Source organism: Castor canadensis, chromosome 17 (assembly GCF_047511655.1).
Source record: "Castor canadensis chromosome 17, mCasCan1.hap1v2, whole genome shotgun sequence".
Lineage (NCBI taxonomy): Eukaryota > Metazoa > Chordata > Mammalia > Rodentia > Castoridae > Castor > Castor canadensis.
Genome location: NC_133402.1, coordinates 64,882,146 through 64,904,246, shown reverse-complemented (window position 1 = coordinate 64,904,246; position 22,101 = coordinate 64,882,146). Strand labels below are relative to the sequence as shown.

Here is a 22,101-nt window from a genome sequence, read left to right as displayed (position 1 = left end):
TTGGGAAGTTTGAGAGGAGACAGGACAAAGGAGTTCCTGAGTCTGGCTTGGATTGGAAGGACCCCATCCCCGAATTTTCGGAGAGTCTCAACCTTTAGGAAAGTGTCCTTCACTAAAAGAGGAGACCTAGTTCGGAGGAGGTAGCCTGGGCAGGGGAGACGTCTCTCCGGGTGCCCAGAAGCGAGGAGAAATGGAGGGGCTGATCCTGGCACAGCTGCGACTAGGACAGGGGCCCAAGGAGGAACAAAATGGGGGAGAAGACTCACCCTGGCCGGAGCCAGAGCACTGATCTGGAGAAGAGGAAGGGCCTCAAGCCAGGGCCTGGCCCAGGGCCCCAACTGCCTGGAGTCGGGTGAGGCTCGCTTCCTCCCGGGTTTCGGCACCAAATGTTAGGTCGACGCAGATGGGAAGGCCAAATCAGAGCCAAATAACAAAGCAAGCAGGCTTTATTGAGAGCACACTCTTGGGCGAGGTTCACCGTCCCCAAGGTCAGGGCCAGAGAAGTCGCACCTGAGAAATGGCAGCCCAGTTTTTATAATCTGGGTGAAGTCAAGAGCTTAGGGTATTGTGGAACACTGGGATAGGTTGAGGCCTAGTGAAGGAGGGGCTCAGGGTAATATGGACCTATAGGATAGGTTGAAACCTATTGCTTGCTGGCGAGGTTTGCTGTGGCAACCATAGGGGGAGAAGGAAAGGGGAGGGTGACTGCCCCCCAGCAGCAGTTGCTGGCAGGGGCAGAGTTGCCGTGGCAACCAGAGGGGGAAGAAGAAGAGGGAGGGTGGAGTAGAAAGTCCCTGATTGCCGTGTGGTGGCGGGCCACCAGCCAAACACTTACAACATATCAAATGTATCATATTCGAATTCACCCCCTCCACCATTCTCCTTTATCTCCCCATTTGAGAAATAATTTCAAAAGGTATCTTTTTTCTGTTTACATTAATAGGTACATAGTATTTGCACTATATTCACCCTCTTACACCCTTTATCCTCCTCCCCCTTCCCATTGGTATCACCTACTCCCCAGGCAGGACCTATTCCTTCCTCCTGTTCTCCAATTTTGCAAAAGAAAGGAAAAAGAAATTTTTGCTTGTTTAAGACAGCTACATAAAATTTCCTTGTAGCACTTCCATGTACATATGTATTACTGCCCTATTTGGTTCATTTCCTGTATTTTTCTTCTTTCTACTTTAGTCCTTTTCTTATAGTTGTTCCAACCAGTTTAAAAGTTCTGTATTCATGCCCAGCTTTTTAATATTAAAATAGATTCTAGCAAACATTTTCCCAAGGCTGGATTGCAACCACAAGCCTCCTGATCTTCACCTCCTGAGTAGCTAGGATTACAGTGGCATGAGTCACTGTGCCCAGCTTCCATCACCTCCTTTCCCAACATCAGCCACGACATGTATACACACACATACACATTCACACACACAAATATGCAAACATGCATGCACACAAACATGTACACACACATGCATGCACATGCACACACACTAACATGCACACACACACACAGATGTAACTTTTCCATTCATGCAGGGGCTATGTCTGTCTTATACCCTTTATTTTCCCAATTTTGTAGTACAGTGTTGACACATACTAATGGTTTACAGTATATGCTTCTTTACTGTCAGATATCCTAGGCAAAGTTAGAATATATGCTAATAGACTTGCAATTTTACTTAGGCGTGATGTTCAAGGTCACTGTTGGTTGAATGGAATACCCACTAGAGTTTGGATGGACCAACATATACATTCCATCTAAAGACTTTTGGCTGCATCAAACAGGCAATCTTCTTGTATTATAAAATATATCCGTGCTAAATTTACCCTTCTCTGAAAAGGATGCTACTACTGTTTAAAGTATAGTCATTTAGTTTTCTCTTTTTCCCTTTGAAAACAATCTTTTATTATAGCAGTAAAATTTGGTAACCTGCATTTGATACATTATAAGTAAATAAATATAACATTGCCATTTCATTGACTGAGGTAGAAGGATTTAATTGAGTCTATAAGCACATTCAGACATTTATTCCCTAAATCTAAAACACAAAGTATATCTAAATTAGGAGCCCAAGACTAGGACTCAATATTAGTTTACTCTCTACCTTAAATCTCAGTGTAGTTTAGAGGATCTCATGTGCTCTAGCAAGTCTCCTTTCATCTGGCAAAATTGAAGAATATACCATATTAATTATAATGTATTGCCAATTATAGTATATAATTAATTATTATAACCTGAGTGTTATCTAATGCTAAGAGACTTCACATTGTATGTTCCATACCCTTCTAGTTCCTGTTAGCCTCAATCTTTGGTTACTTTGAATACAACCAACATATTATTTCTCATATAACTTTTGTTCTTGGTCTTGCTTGATACTCTTCATCTAGATTTATTAAATGAATCTTTTTCTGAGCTTCATCAAATCACTTTCTCTATTACTTGAAATCACTTTGAAAGCAAAAGAAAAAAGAAGCATTAATGCTTCTGTCAAAACTGACTTATAACATTTTTCTTTTATGAATTTCTAAATTTAAATTTTGGTACCTTAAAAGTATGTCTGCAAGATGGATTGTACATCCTCTTTCTTAAATCTGGTTGTGTTTGTATCTGTGTCTGCAGAAGGGATGAGGTTATTTAACCTGGGAGTCTAAGTCATGAAAGACATGCTTTCTGTCTTGTTCATGGGGACACTTGCTCTTGGAGCAAGTATACCATGTTGGAGAGGCCAAGCACAAAAGCTTCTGTTAAGCATCCTAACTGAACACTTTATTCTAAATTCATTCTTTATCTCAAACCAAGTGTGAGGCATATAAGTGAAGAAAGCATTTTGAAAGTGGTTCTTCTTTTTATTTCTGCTCTCAGTCTTGGGTCCTGTTTTTCTAAGAGCCCAATTCAGGTCACTCCAGCTGAAACCTGATGTCCTAAAAAAGAAAAAAAGCTGTTTTTGCTGCTGCTTGAATTCCAAACTCACAGAATTTACCACCATAATAAATGATGCTGTATGACTTTGTGTTATTAGCAGGAATCAAAATGACAACTGTGAAAAACCACTGGCTATTACTAACAAAAGAGAAACAGTTTCTTCTCTTGCAAAATGATATAAATATCTTCAGATCCATTGTTTCATCAATTAACAGTAATGTTTAAAATGTATAAATTTGTAATGCCAGCATGCAACAATGTAAGAGATTCAGATTTATAACATGTAAAGCTATCAATTTTATAATTACTATATCTTTTTAAGACAGGCAAATACAGGACACATGCTCTCAGTTGTTACATGTGTTTATAATTTATTTATGCTTATCATGGTCACTAAGACCACGGCATGATTATTAATTATAATAGCTTTAGTTTCTCTGCATTAAGAACAACAAATGTTACCTTGTTTTTTGGATGTCTTACCTCTCTTGTGTGCTCCCACTTTATCATGCTATCAAAGTCCAATCCCCTTGTTGTGTTTACCCTTGATCTAATGTCCGCATATGAGGGAGACTATATGATTTTTTTTAGTCTTTATTAAGCAAAGATAATATCCACTTAATTTATCTTTGCTCATCATAGCCTACAAATTACAAGGTTACTTAATTTATACTTAACATGATTCATAGATTACTGTTACTTATTTACACTGACATGCTTAAGGATTCTCCCATACTTTTGTTCTCATATGTAATATATCATGAGATTTTTATCTATTCCATTCACCAACTCCTCGTAGAAAAAGTAGAGCATTATTTACTTATTTGTGTATTTATTTATCTACGTTTGTTTATTTTGCAGTGTTAGGGATTGCTCCCAGCATTTGCACATGCTAGACAAGCACTCTACCACTGAACTGCACTCCAGCTCCTTAGAACATCCTTAACTAAGTCATAAAATGTGCTTCAAAGTCAATCCATCCCTAGAACATTCAAGTTTCTAATATATGTCATGAATAACTTTAAAACTATAAATTGCTTATACTGTACAGGACAACATGGGGAACCCACATTACTAAGATTCTACTCAAGACGAGTCTTTCTAAAATCCTGCCTAGACTGATATCATCAGCTAATTTTCTAAAACATGAGGAAATGTCCCTCCCAAGGTAGTGTTTTGTGCATTTTTCAACTATTTCAATCTACTTATCAGTAATAACAATGGTCTTTGTTTGTTCCTTTATTTTTGGTTATTACCTGTCAGAAGCAGTATTTATGATGTATCTGTAACTATACATGTATTTAGGAAATATGTCATTTCCATTGATATTGAAAAGTACAAAGAAGTACACAGATTACTACAGAGTAATTAATTTCTGAACAAGCTCACACTTTCCTTCTGTGAAAATGTCAGGAAACCAAGACCAAGATTTTTATCAAACATGGTCAGGCTGTTGAATAAGGTTTTTCTTGTAATTCATTAGCTTTAAGAACTGTTTTTCTGTTCTGTTATTATTTTTTATTAGTTCCTGGGAAGGAAAAAACACATTATTTCACTCCTAACATAATTATTTATAGGTAAATGTTATTATCATAATACTAATCAGTATTAATATTGATACATAACATCTATGTTTATTTATTTATTTTTTTTTTTTTGGGGAGTTAAAGAGATGCCATCTTTTATTCTCAGTGTTACTTCTGGCTTAGGAAAACAATATTTAGAAAAGAGGAAGAGGGTGTTGGTAAGGAAGAAGTATTTGGATTTGAGACTTGCAGAGGTAGCTAGAGATATGAATCCCTGAATCTGTCTTCCACACCTCTTTGTGATTGCATTATCCCCATGGCTTTGAGCTCTTTAAACAGCAAGTTTGTTTGTTGGATGAGGTTGATTCTGGAATGCCCCGATGAGATGTGGTGTTGCTCATTCCTTCCTGATCCTGTTCTTATAGAATGCCCCTGCAGTGAAGAGATAAGTGATACCTCCCAGGAACCTTCTCCACCCAAGGCATTTGCTGTCACTAGGTGTGGGTCCTCACACAAGCCTGGCATCCATATGAGCCCACAGCTCCATGGCTTGGAATCTGGAAACCACAAAGGGAAACTGAAAGCATCCGGTAAGGGGCTCTCTGCTGCCTAATCACTTGTTACACAGTAGTTCTTAGGACAGTGTCTGGGGCAGAATCAGCATGTGGCAAAAGTTAGCTAACTTATCAGGTACCAAGATGCAGTGTCCCTGGCTCTGTCCTTAGGATCTTCCACGTGGACACAGATAACTGTAAGTCAGATCCTGCCTGTGTGAGGAAGGCTGAGGAATGTGTTAGAATTGTTAGTTGTAGCTCCTCTGCCCTTGGAATCCATGTTCTCTCAATCAAATGAAATGGAGTTCAGTTGATTGCCTGGCAGCCTACTCTGGGCAAGGAACAGACTAGTGTCCTCACTTCCTGGCCCTGTGAAAGCTCCTGCAAGAGAGGGTCATGTAAGGTCATGTTTCACTCTGGACTCTTTCAGAGTTTTATAAATTTTATAACTAAATTGAAAGCAGTCACTGATTTCTTCCCTCTTCTTCCAGAGGAGGATAATTTGAGTGAGTCCTCTTCTGAGAGCTTTCTCTGGAGTGATGATGAGTATGGCCAGGATGTTGATGTGACCACCAACCCAGATGAGGAGCTCGATGGGGATGACCGCTATGATTTCGAGGTGGTACGTTGTATCTGTGAAGTCCAGGAGGAAAATGACTTCATGATTCAGGTAGGTAGAGCTTCCAGAATACAAAAGTAGAGAAGCACAAACTGGTCCTTGGAGAAAATGTTGCCAGCAACAATGGCGAGCCGCGTCAGAAGCCCATATACACAGTACTAGTAGCAGACTACCTTTGCATTTTCATTCAGCTTCCTGGGAATGCCTGGCTGCCATACATAGCACATTGATAGATGAGAGGACTTAAGGAGTCACCTAGTCTAGAGGGAAAGACCTTGCCTGTGGTCACACAGTGAGGAGTCAGAAGCAAGAACTCTCACACTTTGGGGTGGTACTTTAGCCTTCTTTTGGACCCATATTCTCTCTTTTTTTTTTTTCAGTATAAATATATGTTTATTGTTTAAAAATTAGGAAATACAGATAAGCTTAAAGAACAAAAGCCTCATTTCTCCATCCTCCAGTGGCAATCATTTATATTTTGCTATCTCAGTTCCAAGCCCCGTTTTATTCATAATTTAATTTTAAGCAAAAATTATGCTCCTAACATTTTGTAATCTGCTTTAAACAAGTTAACACATTTTGAAATTTTTCTTGTACTACTAAATATACTCATGCAGCATGATTACTCTTTTTCAAAATAGTATTGGCTATTTTCCCACTTTTATTTTTGCAGATGAACTTTAGAATAATTTTGTTAAATTTTTTAACCCCCGTTGGCATTTAGGTTGTAAGAAATATAGAGACTTCTTTGGGGAGAGTTCACATCTTTATAATGTTCAATTAAATCTTCCTACCTAAAATACAGTAGGTTTTCCCGTTAGTTTGAGCCATCTGTTTTGTTCTCTTAGGTAAATATAATTTTCGTCATTATGGTCCAGCAGTTCAATTTAAAGGTTTGTTGCTAAGTATTTTATATTTTATTGAATTGGCAGTTGGGTCTTTCCCAATTCATTGCTTTCTTTCTTTTTTTTTTTGTTCTTTTTTTTTTTTTTTTTCATTTTTCTTTTATTATTCATATGTGCATACAAGGCTTGGTTCATTTCTCCCCCCTGCCCCCACCCCCTCCCTTACCACATTATTTCACTCCTAACATAATTATTTATAGGTAAATGTTATTATCATAATACTAATCAGTATTAATATTGATACATAACATCTATGTTTAATTAATAATATTAATGTGAGCTCTTGCGTACTGGCCAGGTTACATTGACTACACTTGGGTTCATGTTCAAAGAATGGCATCCACCTATACATAAATTGAATTAAATTAATGTAACATTTAGCCACCATTTTGAATAATTTTACATAGTCATGTGATAGATCCTTATAGAATTATTTTTATTAATTTTCTTTTGAAATTTTCGTATATACAGATGTAAGCCCTTCCTAGGTTTTTTTTTTCTTTCTTTCTGAACTTTAAGGGTATTTATTGAAACCATATAGCAATTGCCTTATGCTGATCTAAAAATAAGTGTGATGGTGGGTAGCCAAAGTTAAATCAGTTAATTTAGTTTTAGGGAGTTTATTCTTGTGCTCTGGATCTTGGTAATGTTCCCTATGAGTGTGTTGACTGCATAAATGAGAGTAGGCCAGAAGTCCTAAGCCAGCCTTGTGAGGTAATCTGTTTGCTGGCTGTTTATAGAGATTCGGTACGGATTTCCGCTGTGGCTTTTTTGCTGTTTCACTCAGAAAACTCAATTCTAATCTGCAGTTGGATAACAGTGTGGTATGCGTACACAATATAGTCACATCCCACCCTAAGAAGGAACGAAATCAGAGCGTTTGCAGCTAAATGGTTAGGAAATCATGTTACGTGAAGTCAGCCTGGCTCAGAAAGACAAAGGTGGCATATTTTCTCCCATATGTGGGAGATAACACATTCGCAATAGTGGGACTGTTTGATGGGACTTGAGGAAGGAGGGAGAGGAAAAGAAAGTGACGGAGAACAATATCCAAACACATTGCATGTGTGTAGGGAGATGACAAGGAAATGCACTGGAAGCTGTGGGATAATAGGGGAAAAGGAAAGGGAAGTAATAAAGGGGTTACTCCGATGAAGTGCAGTGCAGTGAGGACTCTTTGGACAGGATTATGCAGTTTAAAAGAAGAGCAGGGATGTAAAACAGGCCTGTTGGGGAGTCAGTAGCAGTGGGAGCAGGGAGGGGGAATGGCGAGGGTAAAGGAGGGTGGACATGGGCCTTGTACTGCATACACCTTGTGTGAAAATAGAACAAAGAAACGCTTTGAAATCGTTTTAAGTAGGCGGGAGGGGATGAGGGACAATGATGGTGGGGGTGAGCCTCACCCAGGTACATTGTAAGCAGATACAGAAATGTCACAATGAAATAGACTTCTACAACTAATAAATGCTAACAAAATGTTTAAAAGAAAGACAAAATCAATTTGTAGATGGAATATATGAAGAGTTCTGGACATTTAATTACAAAAACGTATCACAATGGAAAAAATAAAAATTCTTAATTTGCAAATGTTTAGCCAATGGTTAAACAGAGGGAAATAAATAGTATTTAAGAAGAGCTAACTCCCTCCAGGGCCTTTTGGTTTATCCCATAAAGCAATGTTACAACCACCAATAATGGTGAGGTTATTTACATCTAGGAAGGATTCATTCTGTGTATAGATGGATGCAGTCAATGTAACCTGGCCAGTACGCAAGAGCTTAGCATTAATATAACTAATTGAACATAAATGTTATGTGTTAATATTAATATTGATTAGTATTATGTAATAACATTTACTAGTAAATAATTATGTTAGGAGTGAAATAATGTATTTTTTCCTTCCCAGGAATTAATAAAAAATAATAACAGAACAGAAAAGCAGTTGTTAGAGTTAATGAAAACGTAGGAGATCCATCCTGTACTGAAGTGAGAAAGCAAATATTTTTATATGGTTCTGTGACAGAATGCAAAAATCTCAAAGCTATATGAAATATAAATAATGTCTTAAAAGTTTTATTGTTTAGGACTTAATACCTAGTTTTATCAAAAAAAGCTGCTAAACATTTTCTTAAACATAAATATAAACAGTAGTCATGAATGCTTGAAAACAATCCGTTACCTAAGAATCAGGTATAAAATCATTTAATTTTTCCTTCTTTAAAATATGAAATACTCATTTAAGGATTGGTGCATGGGAATAAATATATGTCTTTCAAAAAATCAACTTTCTGAAAAAGAGAAGAGAGAAAATATTATCTATTTATTATGGTGAAGGAAAGCTATATTTAAATAAATTATTTTCTTATTATAAATTTTCTTTAAGCTCAAAAGCACTTTTAATTTTCACTTCAAATTTGTCAACTTATCTTGAGCTTTCAAAGAGTAAATATATATTCAGAAAACAAACTGATTTAAAAATCTATATATTTAGAAAGGAGCTGAGTAAAGAAAGATATTTAATAACTGAAGAAAGCACATTAACAGTTTAATGTTAGTTAAAATGCTCAAGATTATGAAAAATTTACAATGTAACATGATCATTCTTGATATCGAGGGTTAGACAGATGGCATTTAAAACGTTTTTGTGATTGCATGAGAGAAATAGCTCTGTGGAAATGGTGTGCATCACTGTTTAGCATTCATCAGGACAGATCCTCTTAAAAGATAATAGTTTTTAATACTTAATATAGTTAAATACATATATTTGCAATTTCAAAAACTTAATTTTCGGAAAGAATGTTAACCTATCTTCCACGTAAGTTTTCAGTATATTAAATTTGGAAAGCTCAAGTAATTTATGACATAACTATTTGAAAGTAAAAATTATCAAACTAAGGAACACTTCTACACTGTTGGTGAATGTAATTAGTGCAACTGTCTTGGAAAGCCATATGTAGGACTCTCAGAAAACTAAAAACAGAATTACCATACAATCCAGCAATGCCACTCCTAGACATATCTGAAGGAATGTAATTCAGGATATGGTAGAGCTGCTTGCACACCCATGTTTATTGCAGCACTGTTCACAATACCAAGCTTTGGACACAGCCCAGATGCCCCAGAACTAATGAGTGGATTAAGAAAATGTGGTATATATACACAATGGAGTTTATTCAGCCATAAAGAGCGAAATTATGTTGTTTGTATGTAAATTGGTGAAACTAGAGAATTTCATAATAAGCAAATTAAGAAAGGCTAAAATAATCAAATCTTTTATGTTTTCTCTTGTATGTGGAAGCTTGATCTGCAAGTTAAATGTATATATAGAAACATATGATTTTATAGATATATATGTATGTATGTATGCATATATACGGTGAGTATGTACTATATATATATATATATATATATATATATATAGGAATAGAAAGAACAAAATGATATTAGTAAGTCTGTCTGATGGGGTGATAGGATGTAAGAGAAACAAAGAAAATATTAGAGAATGAAAAAATTCATATAAGAATGCACTATAGTGCACTGCCCAGTAAGCTACTGAATATTAAGGAAGCATGGTGATAGAGAATGAATAATTAACGGGAGACCAAGGGGTTAATTTGATTAAGGAAATATATAAACAGACCTGAAGTACGGAGGTGAAATCCCCTTGGACTTTCAATGTACACTTAATCAAAAAAAAAAATGAAAGGCTGGGGGGGAAAATAAGTCTTTTCTAGAGGTGGGCACCAGTGGACGAGGGGGTGGGCAGAAGGAAAGATGAAATGAAGGTGAATATGGTGTATGTATTTTGTATCCATGTAGGAAAAGAGAAGAATGAAACCTGTTGAAATTGTTTTAAGAAGTGGGGGGAGAAGGGAGAAAGATTGAGGGGGTAAATCTAACTAAGATGTATTTTAAACACATACGTAAATATCACAAGGTATCTTTTATGTATCACAACTCTTATATGCTAATAAAATCATAAAAAATTATTAAACATGTATAGTTTGTCAAAATATTCATGTATAATGGGAACATTATCATGTTTTTCCTAATACAAAGTAAAATTAAATGTATTTCAAGTCTCCAAATTGTATTTGGAAAGTTCAAACAGTGCATGAGTATTATTTTTTACCGGGTGGAGTGACGCATGCCTGTAATCCTAGCTACTTGGAAGGTTAAGATGAGGAGGATTGTGTTTCAAGGACAGCCTGGGCAAATAGTTTGTGAGACCCCCAGCTCAGTAAACAGTTGGGTATGGTGGTGTATGTTTGTCATCACTGTTACATGAGAAGCGTAAAATAGAAGGATTAAAGTCCAGGCCAGACTGCGCAGAAGTGAGACTCTATCTCCAAAACAGTCAGAGCAAAAAGTGCTGGTAGAATGGCTCATGTGGCAGAGCACCTACCTAGCAAGTGTGAAACCCTGATTTCAAACATCAGTACTGCTGAGAGAGAGAAAGAGAGAGAGAGAGAGAGAATTCCTTTTTCTCTGTTTTATCCATTGCCTAATAGCTTATTTTATTACCAGTAAAATTATTACCAGTAATATTTTCACTAATTTTTTTCTGTTGTTTTTAAGTTTTTGTTTTAGTTAGTTACTTTAATGAAAGGAAGGATTTTTGGAAAAGCTGGTAATACTTTAAAAGCACAAGAAATTCAATTTCTCTCTTCCAATTTGTTTAGTCTCTTTTAAATTAATGCTTGCTAGTTTCTATAGATGTAATCAGTAAAAATGAATTCAATGTGCTTATTTTATATTGAAGCCATTCGATCTTTTATTTATTTTCCCTTCACAAATAAGAGAATGGTTTTTCTCAGATTCTCAAAAAATGCTTTTTTCAGCCAAAGTGCAGGCTCGCCAGGTAAGATCACCCTGGAACCCCAGACCAAGGTGGCCTGGGTGTCAGGGCTCCAGAGGCTCTGCTTGGGCAGCACAATAATTACAGAAGGTGGATCCTCTCTGCACGGCTGTAGACATTCATTTGTCCCTGAGTTAAGATCGAAGGTCCTTTCACTGTAGCCCAAATGATTTTTTTTACTCCAATTAAGCTAATTTTCTTTCTTGCTAAAGAAATGTAGTTTGTCTTTTTGAATATCCTCAAACATTGTCAGAAGTTTAAGAACCCAAGATGGAACACATGTTCCATACAAAATAAAATTAAACAGTTTTGTATGCTGAAGCTTCATTTGCTTTGTTAATTTCTCAGTTTCTCCTAGCTTTTAATTTTTATTTGATTTATTATTATTATTATTATTATTATTATTTGGTGGTGGTGATGGGGTTTGAACTCAGTGCCTTGGGCTAGCTAGGCAGGTGCCCTACCCACTTGAACCATGCCCTCAGTGCTTTTTTGCTTTACTTTTTTTTTTTTTCAGGTAGGGCCTCACACTTTTTTTTGCATTGGGCTAGGCTCAGACAGGACTGTGATCCTAGTACCATCCTCTCTCGCATACCTGAAATTACAAGCATGAAACCACCATGCTCAACTTGTGTGTTGAGATATGGGTCTCACTGACTTTTTGCCAAGGCTGACCACAAATACTACCCTCCTGATCTTCACCTCCCTTGTAGCTAGCATTACAGGTACAACCCACTACCCACCATACCTGGCTTCTCCTAACTTTTAAATAAATTAAGTTCTTTTTAGACATCTCCCCACAATGAGGAGAAAAGAATTAGAGTTTAGATCCTATATGGAGAAAATTTGGTGAAGTCAGCAAGTTATTATGAAAAATGTTCTTAAAAAATCAGAGCTCAGGCCCAAAGTAATGAATTCCCTCCATGATAGGCAACCTCTGAAACAGTGAGCTAAAGCAAGCCTTTTCTCTCTTTCAGATTTTGTCACAACAACAAAAAACTAACACAGTAAGTGTGTATTAGTTCTTTTACCAGGTGGAGTGACGCATGCCTGTAATCCTAGCTACTTGGAAGGTTAAGATGGAGAGGATTGTGTTTCAAGGACAGCCTGGGCAAATAGTTTGTGAGACCCTATCTCGGTAAACAGTTGGGTATGGTGGTGTATGTCTGTCATTACTGTTACATGAGAAGCGTAAAATAGAAGGATTAAAGTCCAGGCCAGACTGGGCAAAAGTGAGACCCTATCTTCAAAACAGTCAGAGCAAAAAGTGCTGATAGAATGGCTCACGTGGCAGAGCACCTACCTAGCAAGTGTGAAACGCTGATTTCAAACATCAGTACTGCTGAGAGAGAGAGAGAGAAGAGAGAGAGAGAGAGAGAGAGAGAAAGAGAGAGAGAGAGAGAAAATTCGTTTTTCTCTGTGTTATATTTTCTTTGATTTCTAGAAATATAGGGACAAATATATACATGATATTATTATCACTTATTTTGACTTGGAAGCATTGCTCTGTTAATTTGGGTTGATTATCAAAAATAGAAAGTGTTTAGCATTATACTACATGAAATTTTTAGGGATATAAAGGTATTTATTTATTTCTCCCCCTAAATATACTCACTAGATTATTCCTGGGAATCACCATATGCCAGTGTAATCAGAGACTGTGTTCCCTCCCAGTATCCATATGGCTCACTGTCTTAAATACATCCTTCTCTCTTTTCCTCATGTTAGCTAATCAACTTGCCAGGAAGTCCCAACTCTTTAATTAGCATTAATCAGCTGATTATGAGGCATTATTTATGTGTCAGACTGTCAAGTTCCTAAAGAATCATCACATACTCTTTCAGACTGAGATGTTTTGGATGAGGAAAAATTAACCCAGCAAGAAGAAGTAACGTACAGTTGTCATGTCTTCACTTGCTTTCTACAAGACTTACAGGATTCGCTCACACTCATGCCTTCATCCAAAACTTTTAGGGACACACAAAGTCAATTTGCAAAAAGAAAGAAGTGGGAATGAAACTTAGAGCTTTGGTAACATTCAGCATACATCTTAGAATTTGCAGTAACTAATTTGATTTATTGCTGAATGTTTAACCTTGTGTCCATTTAGAATTCTGATTACATAATTGTTAGGTGATAACACAAATATAGGTATAAATGCAGAGCCTGTGACCCATCAGGGTGAGGAGAATGGTATTTCACTCCTACAGCTTGCAGAGGTGGGAGTTGTGGGTAGGCAAGAGTATAGCTAAGGCAATGCAGTCATTATCCACAAACAGGACATGACACAAGAGCTTTGTGGGAGGTGCAGAAAGAACCAGCAGCTCTTAGAGGAGCTATAACTGCTGACATGGCTGTGCTGGGATAGTCCAACAGAGATAGCCAAAAATGATCATGTGTCTTCATGAATGTGAGAGTTGTATTCCTTTTCCATGCTTTTTGCTACTTCTTTTATTTCTAGTGGCAATGAAAAAGAAAATCTTGGATGTAGGAAATGACTACAGGCAGAGACACCAGAAATAAGCAACCTAAAGTTGGTCAAATCCTGATTTCATAGATTAACCTGACATCTAGATCAAACAGCATAAATGTAAAAGTTATGACGTCTCCTTCATTGTGTTACACTGAGAGTTAGGTGAGCCAGAAAAGGTAAACCATGTATGCTTTGGTGACAACACGACAGTTTTAAAGGACCTGTGAGAATGAAGGGTGGGAGTCTCATAGAGCACCTTTGATAGAGTTTTTCGTTGTTAGTGTTGTTTTGGAATATAGAGCCCAATAGAAGGCAACTCCCAGTAATAATGTAAGAAACAGACTAATTTTTAAAAAAAAGTCTTAAGGAAAACATCATTAAGTCTTAAGGGTTCAGAAAGAATGAAATTTGTGCTTTGGAAAGTTAGTTTAGAGAAAAGCATCGCCATGTATTTGGAATTTTTAATCTGCTTCAGGGAGTTGAGCATCCCTAATTAAATGCATGTTGTGAAACTATAAGCCTGGCACCCAAAGACAGATTCTGTAAAATTTTCCTTATTTGTGAAATCTGAAAAGCCAAACTCATAATGACAGAGAAGGAAAGGTTCCCAGAAGTCAGGAAGAATGGGGAGTAATGTAAGAGAAATCTTGTGCCACACAGCCACTTTACACTAATGGTTAGCATTTATTTAAATCTGTGCTAATATTGCCAATATAATAAAGTACTTCTCAATCTGAAATGAGAAATAAAGTATGTCAAACCCCGGAGGTTTAAGACAGTAGTGAATTTGGGGTTTCTTGCCAGTAATTTCTTATCTTACCTAAAAGATCATGTTCCCCCACCCATGTACACAAATCCAGCTCCATCTCTTTCTGCCCCATTCTTTTCTTTAGCACAAGTCATTAACTAGAGCTATGCCAGGCAGGACATGAGATCAGAAAGGTTTTAGTGTTTTGTCTCTAGTGAATGGTGTGTACAGATTTTTCAATAAGATATTTTGAATGAATAAATCTTTAAATCAATTAATTACAGAGCAATTTCAACCACACAGGTTGTGAGAAGCTACTTCTGAGTCATCTGTATAAAACTGATAAATGAAATAAAATACTGTAACACAGGGAGAGAGTCAGCCAGCATAAGAACACATAATTAGGGTCACCCCATTCTTAGGGAGACCTTAAGCAAATGTCTGTTATCTGTAGTCTGACAAGTCTTTTGAAAAGCTGCTTAATAAAATTCCACAACAGTAATGAAATGACTGCATAAATGAATGCATAAAAAGGCAGGGTGGTTTAAATTATTCAAACTGGAATAAATCTTTATAAAAAGGAGCCATGTTTATACAGTGTTACTTGTCATGTGTTTTGGAAGCCACATGTATCTTCTACATATTAGCTTAAATAGAACTTTAATTTATTGTGGGGCAGTACTGGAGTTTGAACTCAGGACCTGGTACTTACCTAGCAAGCACTCTACCACTTGAACCACACATCCATCACCTCTCCCCTTGGCATTTTTTAAAAAAAATTATTTTGCATGGGCTTGTCTCAGACACAATCCTCCTATCTGTGCTTCCCTCATAGATATAATTGCAGGCATTTTCTGCCATGCCTGTCTCATTTTCTTGAGATGGTCTTGCTAAATTTTTGCCCAGGCTGTCCTTAAATTGAAATCTTTTCCAATCTTTGTCTTCTGAATAGCTGAGATGATACTCATGAATCGTTGCACCTGGCATAGGATATAAACTTTGAGAATATGAAATTAAAGCATCCATGGATGACAAGGAATTGGAGAGTGTGAGAAAAGAAGGCATTTGAAGACTGAAATTCTTTTGAAAATTTTACCACCTCAGTCATTATGCAGCAAACATCGTTTCCAATGAACCATTTATTTTAATGCTCTCCCTCACAAAGAATGCATTCTTTTCCCAAATGGTGAAAGTATAATTAAAGGTATTGTGACAGCTAATACATTTGTGATTGTGTGCATTTTGCTATCGTTTCGACTCATATTGAGTTGTGCTATATTTCTATCTTGATACACAGGGAACTAAAATTGCTACCTTTAGTGATAGTTCATATGAGGCTAAGAAAAATGCATGGCACTCCATTCTGTTCATGACAGAAACAGTCACAAATATGTCAACACTAGATACAAATATGTCAACAGAAGAAAATCATCCAACTGCAAGGTAGCCCTGCTTACCGTGATCTCTGAAGGGCTCAACTATGTACTGTGTGTGCCCAGAGCTGTGTAAAACTGTCACCCTGTCAGGGCCTTCTCAGCCAGGTCTGCTCTTGGTTCTTCAACACCATTAAGATGTGTTAAATAAATGTGCACTGATTCTACAAAGGGATAATTCAGCTAAAACAAGATAGAAGTAGCTACAATTGAGTTAAATAATTTGAAATGTTAAGATTTGAAACTAGCGCACTGCCAATGGAGTTTAATCCATGCAACATTAAGACATTCAGTTGGCTACCTGACAACTCCTACAAAAGTAAATGCAAAGAAATGGAGGAAATATTTATATTATCTAGTTTCTCCCTTAGTTCTGCTCCACAACTGTGTGCTTTATTCTTACTCTGGTTTTGTGAATGAGGTGCTGGTAGCTTGCCCACATTTGTGTAGAATCAAGTACTAAACCTGAGATTCAATCACAGGCCAGTATCCCTACAAAATTGTGGCTTTTTCCCCCCAGACTTAATTTGGTATTGACACACATAAAAGCTACCATCAACTTCTTTGTTTAGCCTAAAGCTTGCATATCCTATTTCGTTATGTTACATGAAGTTTCAATGACTTGGTTTACATTATTGCCTTGAAAAATACATTGACAGAAGTCACTTGGCATCACAGTGTTTGATATTTTAAAAATTTGTGCTTTATCCTAAATGTTTACGAGAAGCAGATGTATAAATTTCATAAAATTTATAATCACCCCAAGTAAATCCATTTTTATTGCCTCAGATGTCCCCCACTTCACTCTCCTTGAAATGTGAGACTCCTACATAGAGCCAGCTATATTCCGAATTCAATCATCATAGATCAGTTTTGGCTTTTTGAACATATGCCATGAAAGCCATCATTCAGGGTGCAGTCTTTGGTGTTTGAATTTGTTCGGTAATCAATTTTGATATGAGATCAATCTTTTCAAAAACTCACTTTAAGTATTACAGTAATAAACATGTCATAATTTATGTATCCATTCTATGGTTGATTTTTTTTGGAATTATACTCAATTCTGACTTATTAGTATTACATCTGTCTGAAATAACCTCTGTATCTTTTGATGACTATGAATATATACTAATTTTTTGTTATTGGAATAGAATTACTAGGATGAAGGGTGGTTGAAATTTTAGATTTTGTATATAATATCAAATCATTTTCAAGAATTTTCTACTAATTTATACATAATCAGCAGTGCACAAAAGTTGCATTTTTCACATAATAACCAATTCTTTGCATTTATTTATTTTTGTAGCTTTGAAGGATATATATGCCAAAATGCCTATAATTTGTATTTCTCTCATGAGTCACATTCAGTATTTTCCCCCAATGGTTCACTGGCCATCTATATTTCCTCTTACTGCTTATTCAAGTGTTTCATCTCATTTAAAAAAAACTGTTTAAATATCATCAATTTATAAGATTTTCTCTATGAATATATTAAGGTAAATGCATCTTAGATATCTTCTCCAGGCTTGTGACTTTTCATTTTCTAAATATCATCCTTCAATGAACAGAAGTTCTCAGCATTAATTAAATCCACCAAATCAGTCTTTCCTTATATGCTTAATGTTTTGTAGAGAAAGTCCTGTGGAATTTGATTTCATGAGTATGAAGCTATATTTCTTCCAGCAACTTTAATTTTTGTTTTCCTTCATAAGATCTCATTCACATATTAAGTTATATTTGCTTGCATAGTAAATTACAGATCCCAGTTCCAATTTTTCTGTGGATTTACTTGATTTTGCAGTGCTCTTTTTGTTGTAACAAGGTTACAGTATGTATGTAGGAGTCTGTTTTACAACACTGCTCTGCACTTCTGATTCCTACCCCTACTTTTCACCAATACCACGATATTTTCACTAGTAAAAATTGTAAACACTCTAGTATATCCTACCATGAGTTCATTTTTCCAGATTGTTTACCCATTCTAGAACATCATATTTCTATTCAAATTTTAAAATATAATTGACAATTTCCACAAAAAGTGGCCGTTACACTTTTGAATAGGATGTCACTAGAACTACAAGCATCATTTTTAAGAAAAATAACCTTGCTGGCAATGTTGAGTCCTAAAGACTGTCACACATTCCACCTTTTTATTGCTTCCTTAATTTCTCTTATGGATATTTCTAGCTTTTTCTGAGGTGAACTGGAATGTACTTCCGTGTATTTATAGCTAGGTATATAATGTTGTGTGATGCTATTATAAAAGCTGTTTCAAAACTTATACCTCAGGTTGCTGTGTCTACTATTTATGATGATCTATTTTTAAATTTGCATATTGGTCTTATATTCAGCACCTTGCTAAATTCATTTATTACTTTTAAAGTTTTGAAAGCTTATTTTTCATTTACAAACTACATAAGACATTGTGCTTTTTAGATAATGAGGTTAAGCCTCCTCTTTTCCAGTTCTCATGCCATCATTTAGGGCTTCAAATTGTCTTAATGTTTATCAAGATGAAATGTTCATTTTTTCCCTCATAATGACATATGCTTGTGTTTGTTCTTTACCTATGTTATCATGGTAGCATATTAGTATTGCATGTCACACCTTTCTAACATCTTACTTTCAACCTACCCATCCTCTGGTTTTTATATTATAGTAAAAATAAGTAAATAAGAAATTCTGTGCTTGATTTATAATGGCGCCAACTACAAACACTAGGCCTGAGATTTTAAGTTATTTTACAAAAAAAGAAAGATATCACAATGATAAAAAAGAGAGGAAATAAATCATAACTTATTAAAATTTAAATGCTTAGCTGTGTGCTACTGACTCACATCTAAAATCCCAGCCACTTGGGAGGCTGTAAGGAGGAGGATAGTAGTTACATACCAGTCCCCAGGGAAATAGTTTGCAAGACCCTACCTCAGAAATAACCAGCGCAAAATGGACTAGAGGTGTGGCTCAACCAGTAGAACACCTGCTTTGTAAATACCAGGTCCTGAGTTCAAACCCCACTTCCACCAAAAAAAAAATAAATAAATAAATTTAAATTCTTAAAGAAATGTATCATTTAAAACCCTCCATATGCAAATATAATACCCACTTATGTACATAGTATATACTTGTGAAACAATTTTTGCAGAATATCAAATCATATAGTTTTACACAAAAGTACTATGAGTCAAAAGAATCACATTTCTTGCTGTGGGAAATCTCTTGAAAAATACTCTTGAAAGGCAAAACTTGGACCGGTGTTTTGATTACTGTTTCCTCATTTTTGGTGCCTTTAGAATGAGAAGACATTAGCAAGTGGCAATGAAATAGAAATGACTTTGAGGCAATTAAAATATTTGTAAATCGTATGTTCTCCCTCATATGTGGACATTAGATCAAGGGCAAACACAACAAGGGGATTGGACTATGAGCACAGGATAAAAGCGAGAGCACACAAGGGAGGGGTGAGGATAGGAAAGACACCTAAAAAACTAGCTAGCATTTGTTGCCCTTAATGCAGAGAAACTAAAGCAGATACCTTAAAGCAACTGAGGCCAATAGGAAAAGGGGACCAGGTACTAGAGAAAAGGTTAGATCAAAAAGAATTAACCTAGAAGGTAACACCCACGCACAGGAAATCAATGTGAGTCAATGCTCTGTATAGGTATCCTTATCTCAACCAGCAAAACCCCTTGTTCCTTCCTGTTATTGCTTATACTCTCTCTACAACAAAATTAGAGATAAGGGCAAAATAGTTTCTGCTGGGTATTGAGGAGGGGGTGGAGTGGGTGGTAAGGGAGGGGGTGGGGGCAGGGGGGAGAAATGACCCAAGCCTTGTATGCACATATGAATAATAAAAGAAAAATGAAAAAAAAAATAAAAATTGCTTTTGAGTATAAAAAAATATATATATTTGTAACATATATTAAAACATTCACACTAACTTAGAGACACAATGTGCTCAGAATAACAATGAATTAACTAAAAGTTACTACGAGTCATTCAGAGAAGTATGATACTAATTACATAATACAAGTGGAGTGGTAATAAGATGATACTGATTAATTTTAATGGTAAGGAAAGTGAATTTAGTAAATTTTAAGCCGTGGACTTGTGTACCTGAGGGTGTCCTACGAGGAACTGGCACAGCTGAAGCAGTTTAGAAATGTGCTTCTGTAGGACTAGAGAAGAGGGAGAATGTCTATGAAATTCTCCGCAAGTCTAACAGCCTATTTGGACCCAGTGACCTAAAGGAATGGAAAACAGGGCCCTGTCTCCTCTGACTTAGCAGACTTGTTGCACATTCTCTACCTTTTTAGATCATTTTTCTAATCGTTCACAGTTTACATCGAAAGCCTATTGTCTATAGGTACAGAAATGCCACAACTTGAATACTGGCTTCATCAGTCATTATTACGGAAATCATTTAATGTTTCAGAGTGTCAGTTTTCTCATTTCTACCAAGGGTAGAAACATTTACCCTTGTAAATGGGGGAGTAGTATCAATGTTTTTCACATGCATGGGATTCTTCATGCATACAGAATTTTGAAACTTCAGAAACGTAAAATAATCATTAATATATTTGTGTTTACCCTGAGGATTACATAGAAGGCATATAACAGGACTCTAGCATATCAAATAACAAATAATAAATAATTAATATTAACGTAGTCTCATCACTACTTTAAGATGGCTCTATCACATAGTTATTCTAAATATATATCAATAACTACGAATGAGATAAATATTTTTTCTGAAACTGTGTAGAACAGTAAGTTAAAAACTTAATTTTTAGACTCACACTGAGAAATAATTTGACTTAATCTTCTTCAAAGCAGACCTTGTTCAAAACACACGCAATAGCAAACATTTACCTTGTGGCTCAGAATCTCTGCAAACCTTTTTTTCTTTTTTCTGCAAACATTCTTAATGCCGAATCTCCACTCAGTACTTTCCTCATGTCAGTTGTAAATTGTCTTCCAAATGCATTTTTCCCTTTTGTGTTCTTCTGGTCTTAAAATATGTTACACTTAGACTGTGGTGCAATGTAACAAATAACTCACGTAAAGTTTCAGGTGGTTTGTAATTTCATGCATCTGATACACATCCCTCAAAGTCGCACATGTCCAGCAAATCAATACTTGAAAACTAGGGTCATGATGATATTTCTTACATGCTTTGCTGACAGAAAGAGTGAATTACATCCTTCTGGTAAGGTGTCTTTAATATTAATTCAAACACTGTGTGTTTTGATCATATTATGTACTTATATTTTTCAGATCTCTGCAATATCCACGTGTAAATTGGGACAATAGCTGTGCCTTTTTAATCTGCACCCTGGGGAAAGAATAGCTACCCATAACGATTTCAAATGCAAGTCTGCATTCTTCATCTTGAAGATTCATTTATTTTTCCAAAGTTTCTTCCTTACGTTTTGGATTTTTTTCCAACCAAGTATGAAGGTTCTTTCTGTCAACCAATAGTAATGTAGGTTCTGCTCTCGAGTGGACTCAAACTACTATAATTAAATTTACTTGAATTTTATGCCCATCTAATGTTGACCAACACTGGGTTCTCACTCAGGAGGAGGGATACCTGCCTGTGTCAAATTTGAAAACTTATTGGCACTGGTTTGCTGACAGTGGTTTTCGTCCTCAGCATTTCACAGACTTGAGGTTACATCTGGGAAAATATGCTTCCTAAGAGATAAAATGCAGACTGGGAACAGTGGTTCACAGTTGTAAACCTCTCTATGTGATAGGCAGAGATCAGGAGGATACTGGGTAAGACCAGCTTGGGCAAAAGTTTAATTAAGACCCTATTTCAACCAATGCATAGCTTAGGATAAAATCACCACAGTGTTACTTCCCTCCTGTTGTCTAAGAATTAGTGGCTCTTACGTTGTCAGTCAGGAGTATGGCTACATGATATGTTAGGGAAACATCAGCCTTGAAGAAGATAAGCTTTTATTTAAATTCTACCTTGACTCACTGCTGAATAATTGTTGCGATAATCCTAATATAACTTAACTTCTGTCAACCCCTAAAGGCTGTTATGAAGA

At 36.1% G+C, this 22,101-nt stretch overlaps 1 protein-coding gene across 7 annotated transcripts in view; it reads left to right on the top strand.

The window, feature by feature from the left end:
- The window catches only part of LOC141418462 (PHD finger protein 20-like), a 307,934-nt gene extending 286,154 nt beyond the window's left edge, over nt 1-21,780 (top strand). For 2 of the 7 annotated variants that reach the window (XR_012443080.1, XR_012443079.1), the window contains exons 7-10: nt 4,878-5,042; nt 5,498-5,676; nt 12,366-12,395; nt 15,562-15,920. Coding sequence is in view for 3 of the 7 variants with exons in the window: in XM_074059040.1 (XP_073915141.1) it covers nt 4,982-5,042; nt 5,498-5,676; nt 12,366-12,395; nt 15,562-15,570 (279 nt within the window). In the remaining 4 variants the exon portion in view is untranslated. Of the gene's footprint in view, nt 1-4,877; nt 5,043-5,497; nt 5,677-12,365; nt 12,396-15,561; nt 15,924-21,319 lie in introns of those variants that run through there. The other 5 variants (XM_074059040.1, XM_074059041.1, XR_012443082.1 and 2 more) reach the window with 4 other exon arrangements.
- Nucleotides 21,781-22,101: the final 321 nt, after the last annotated feature.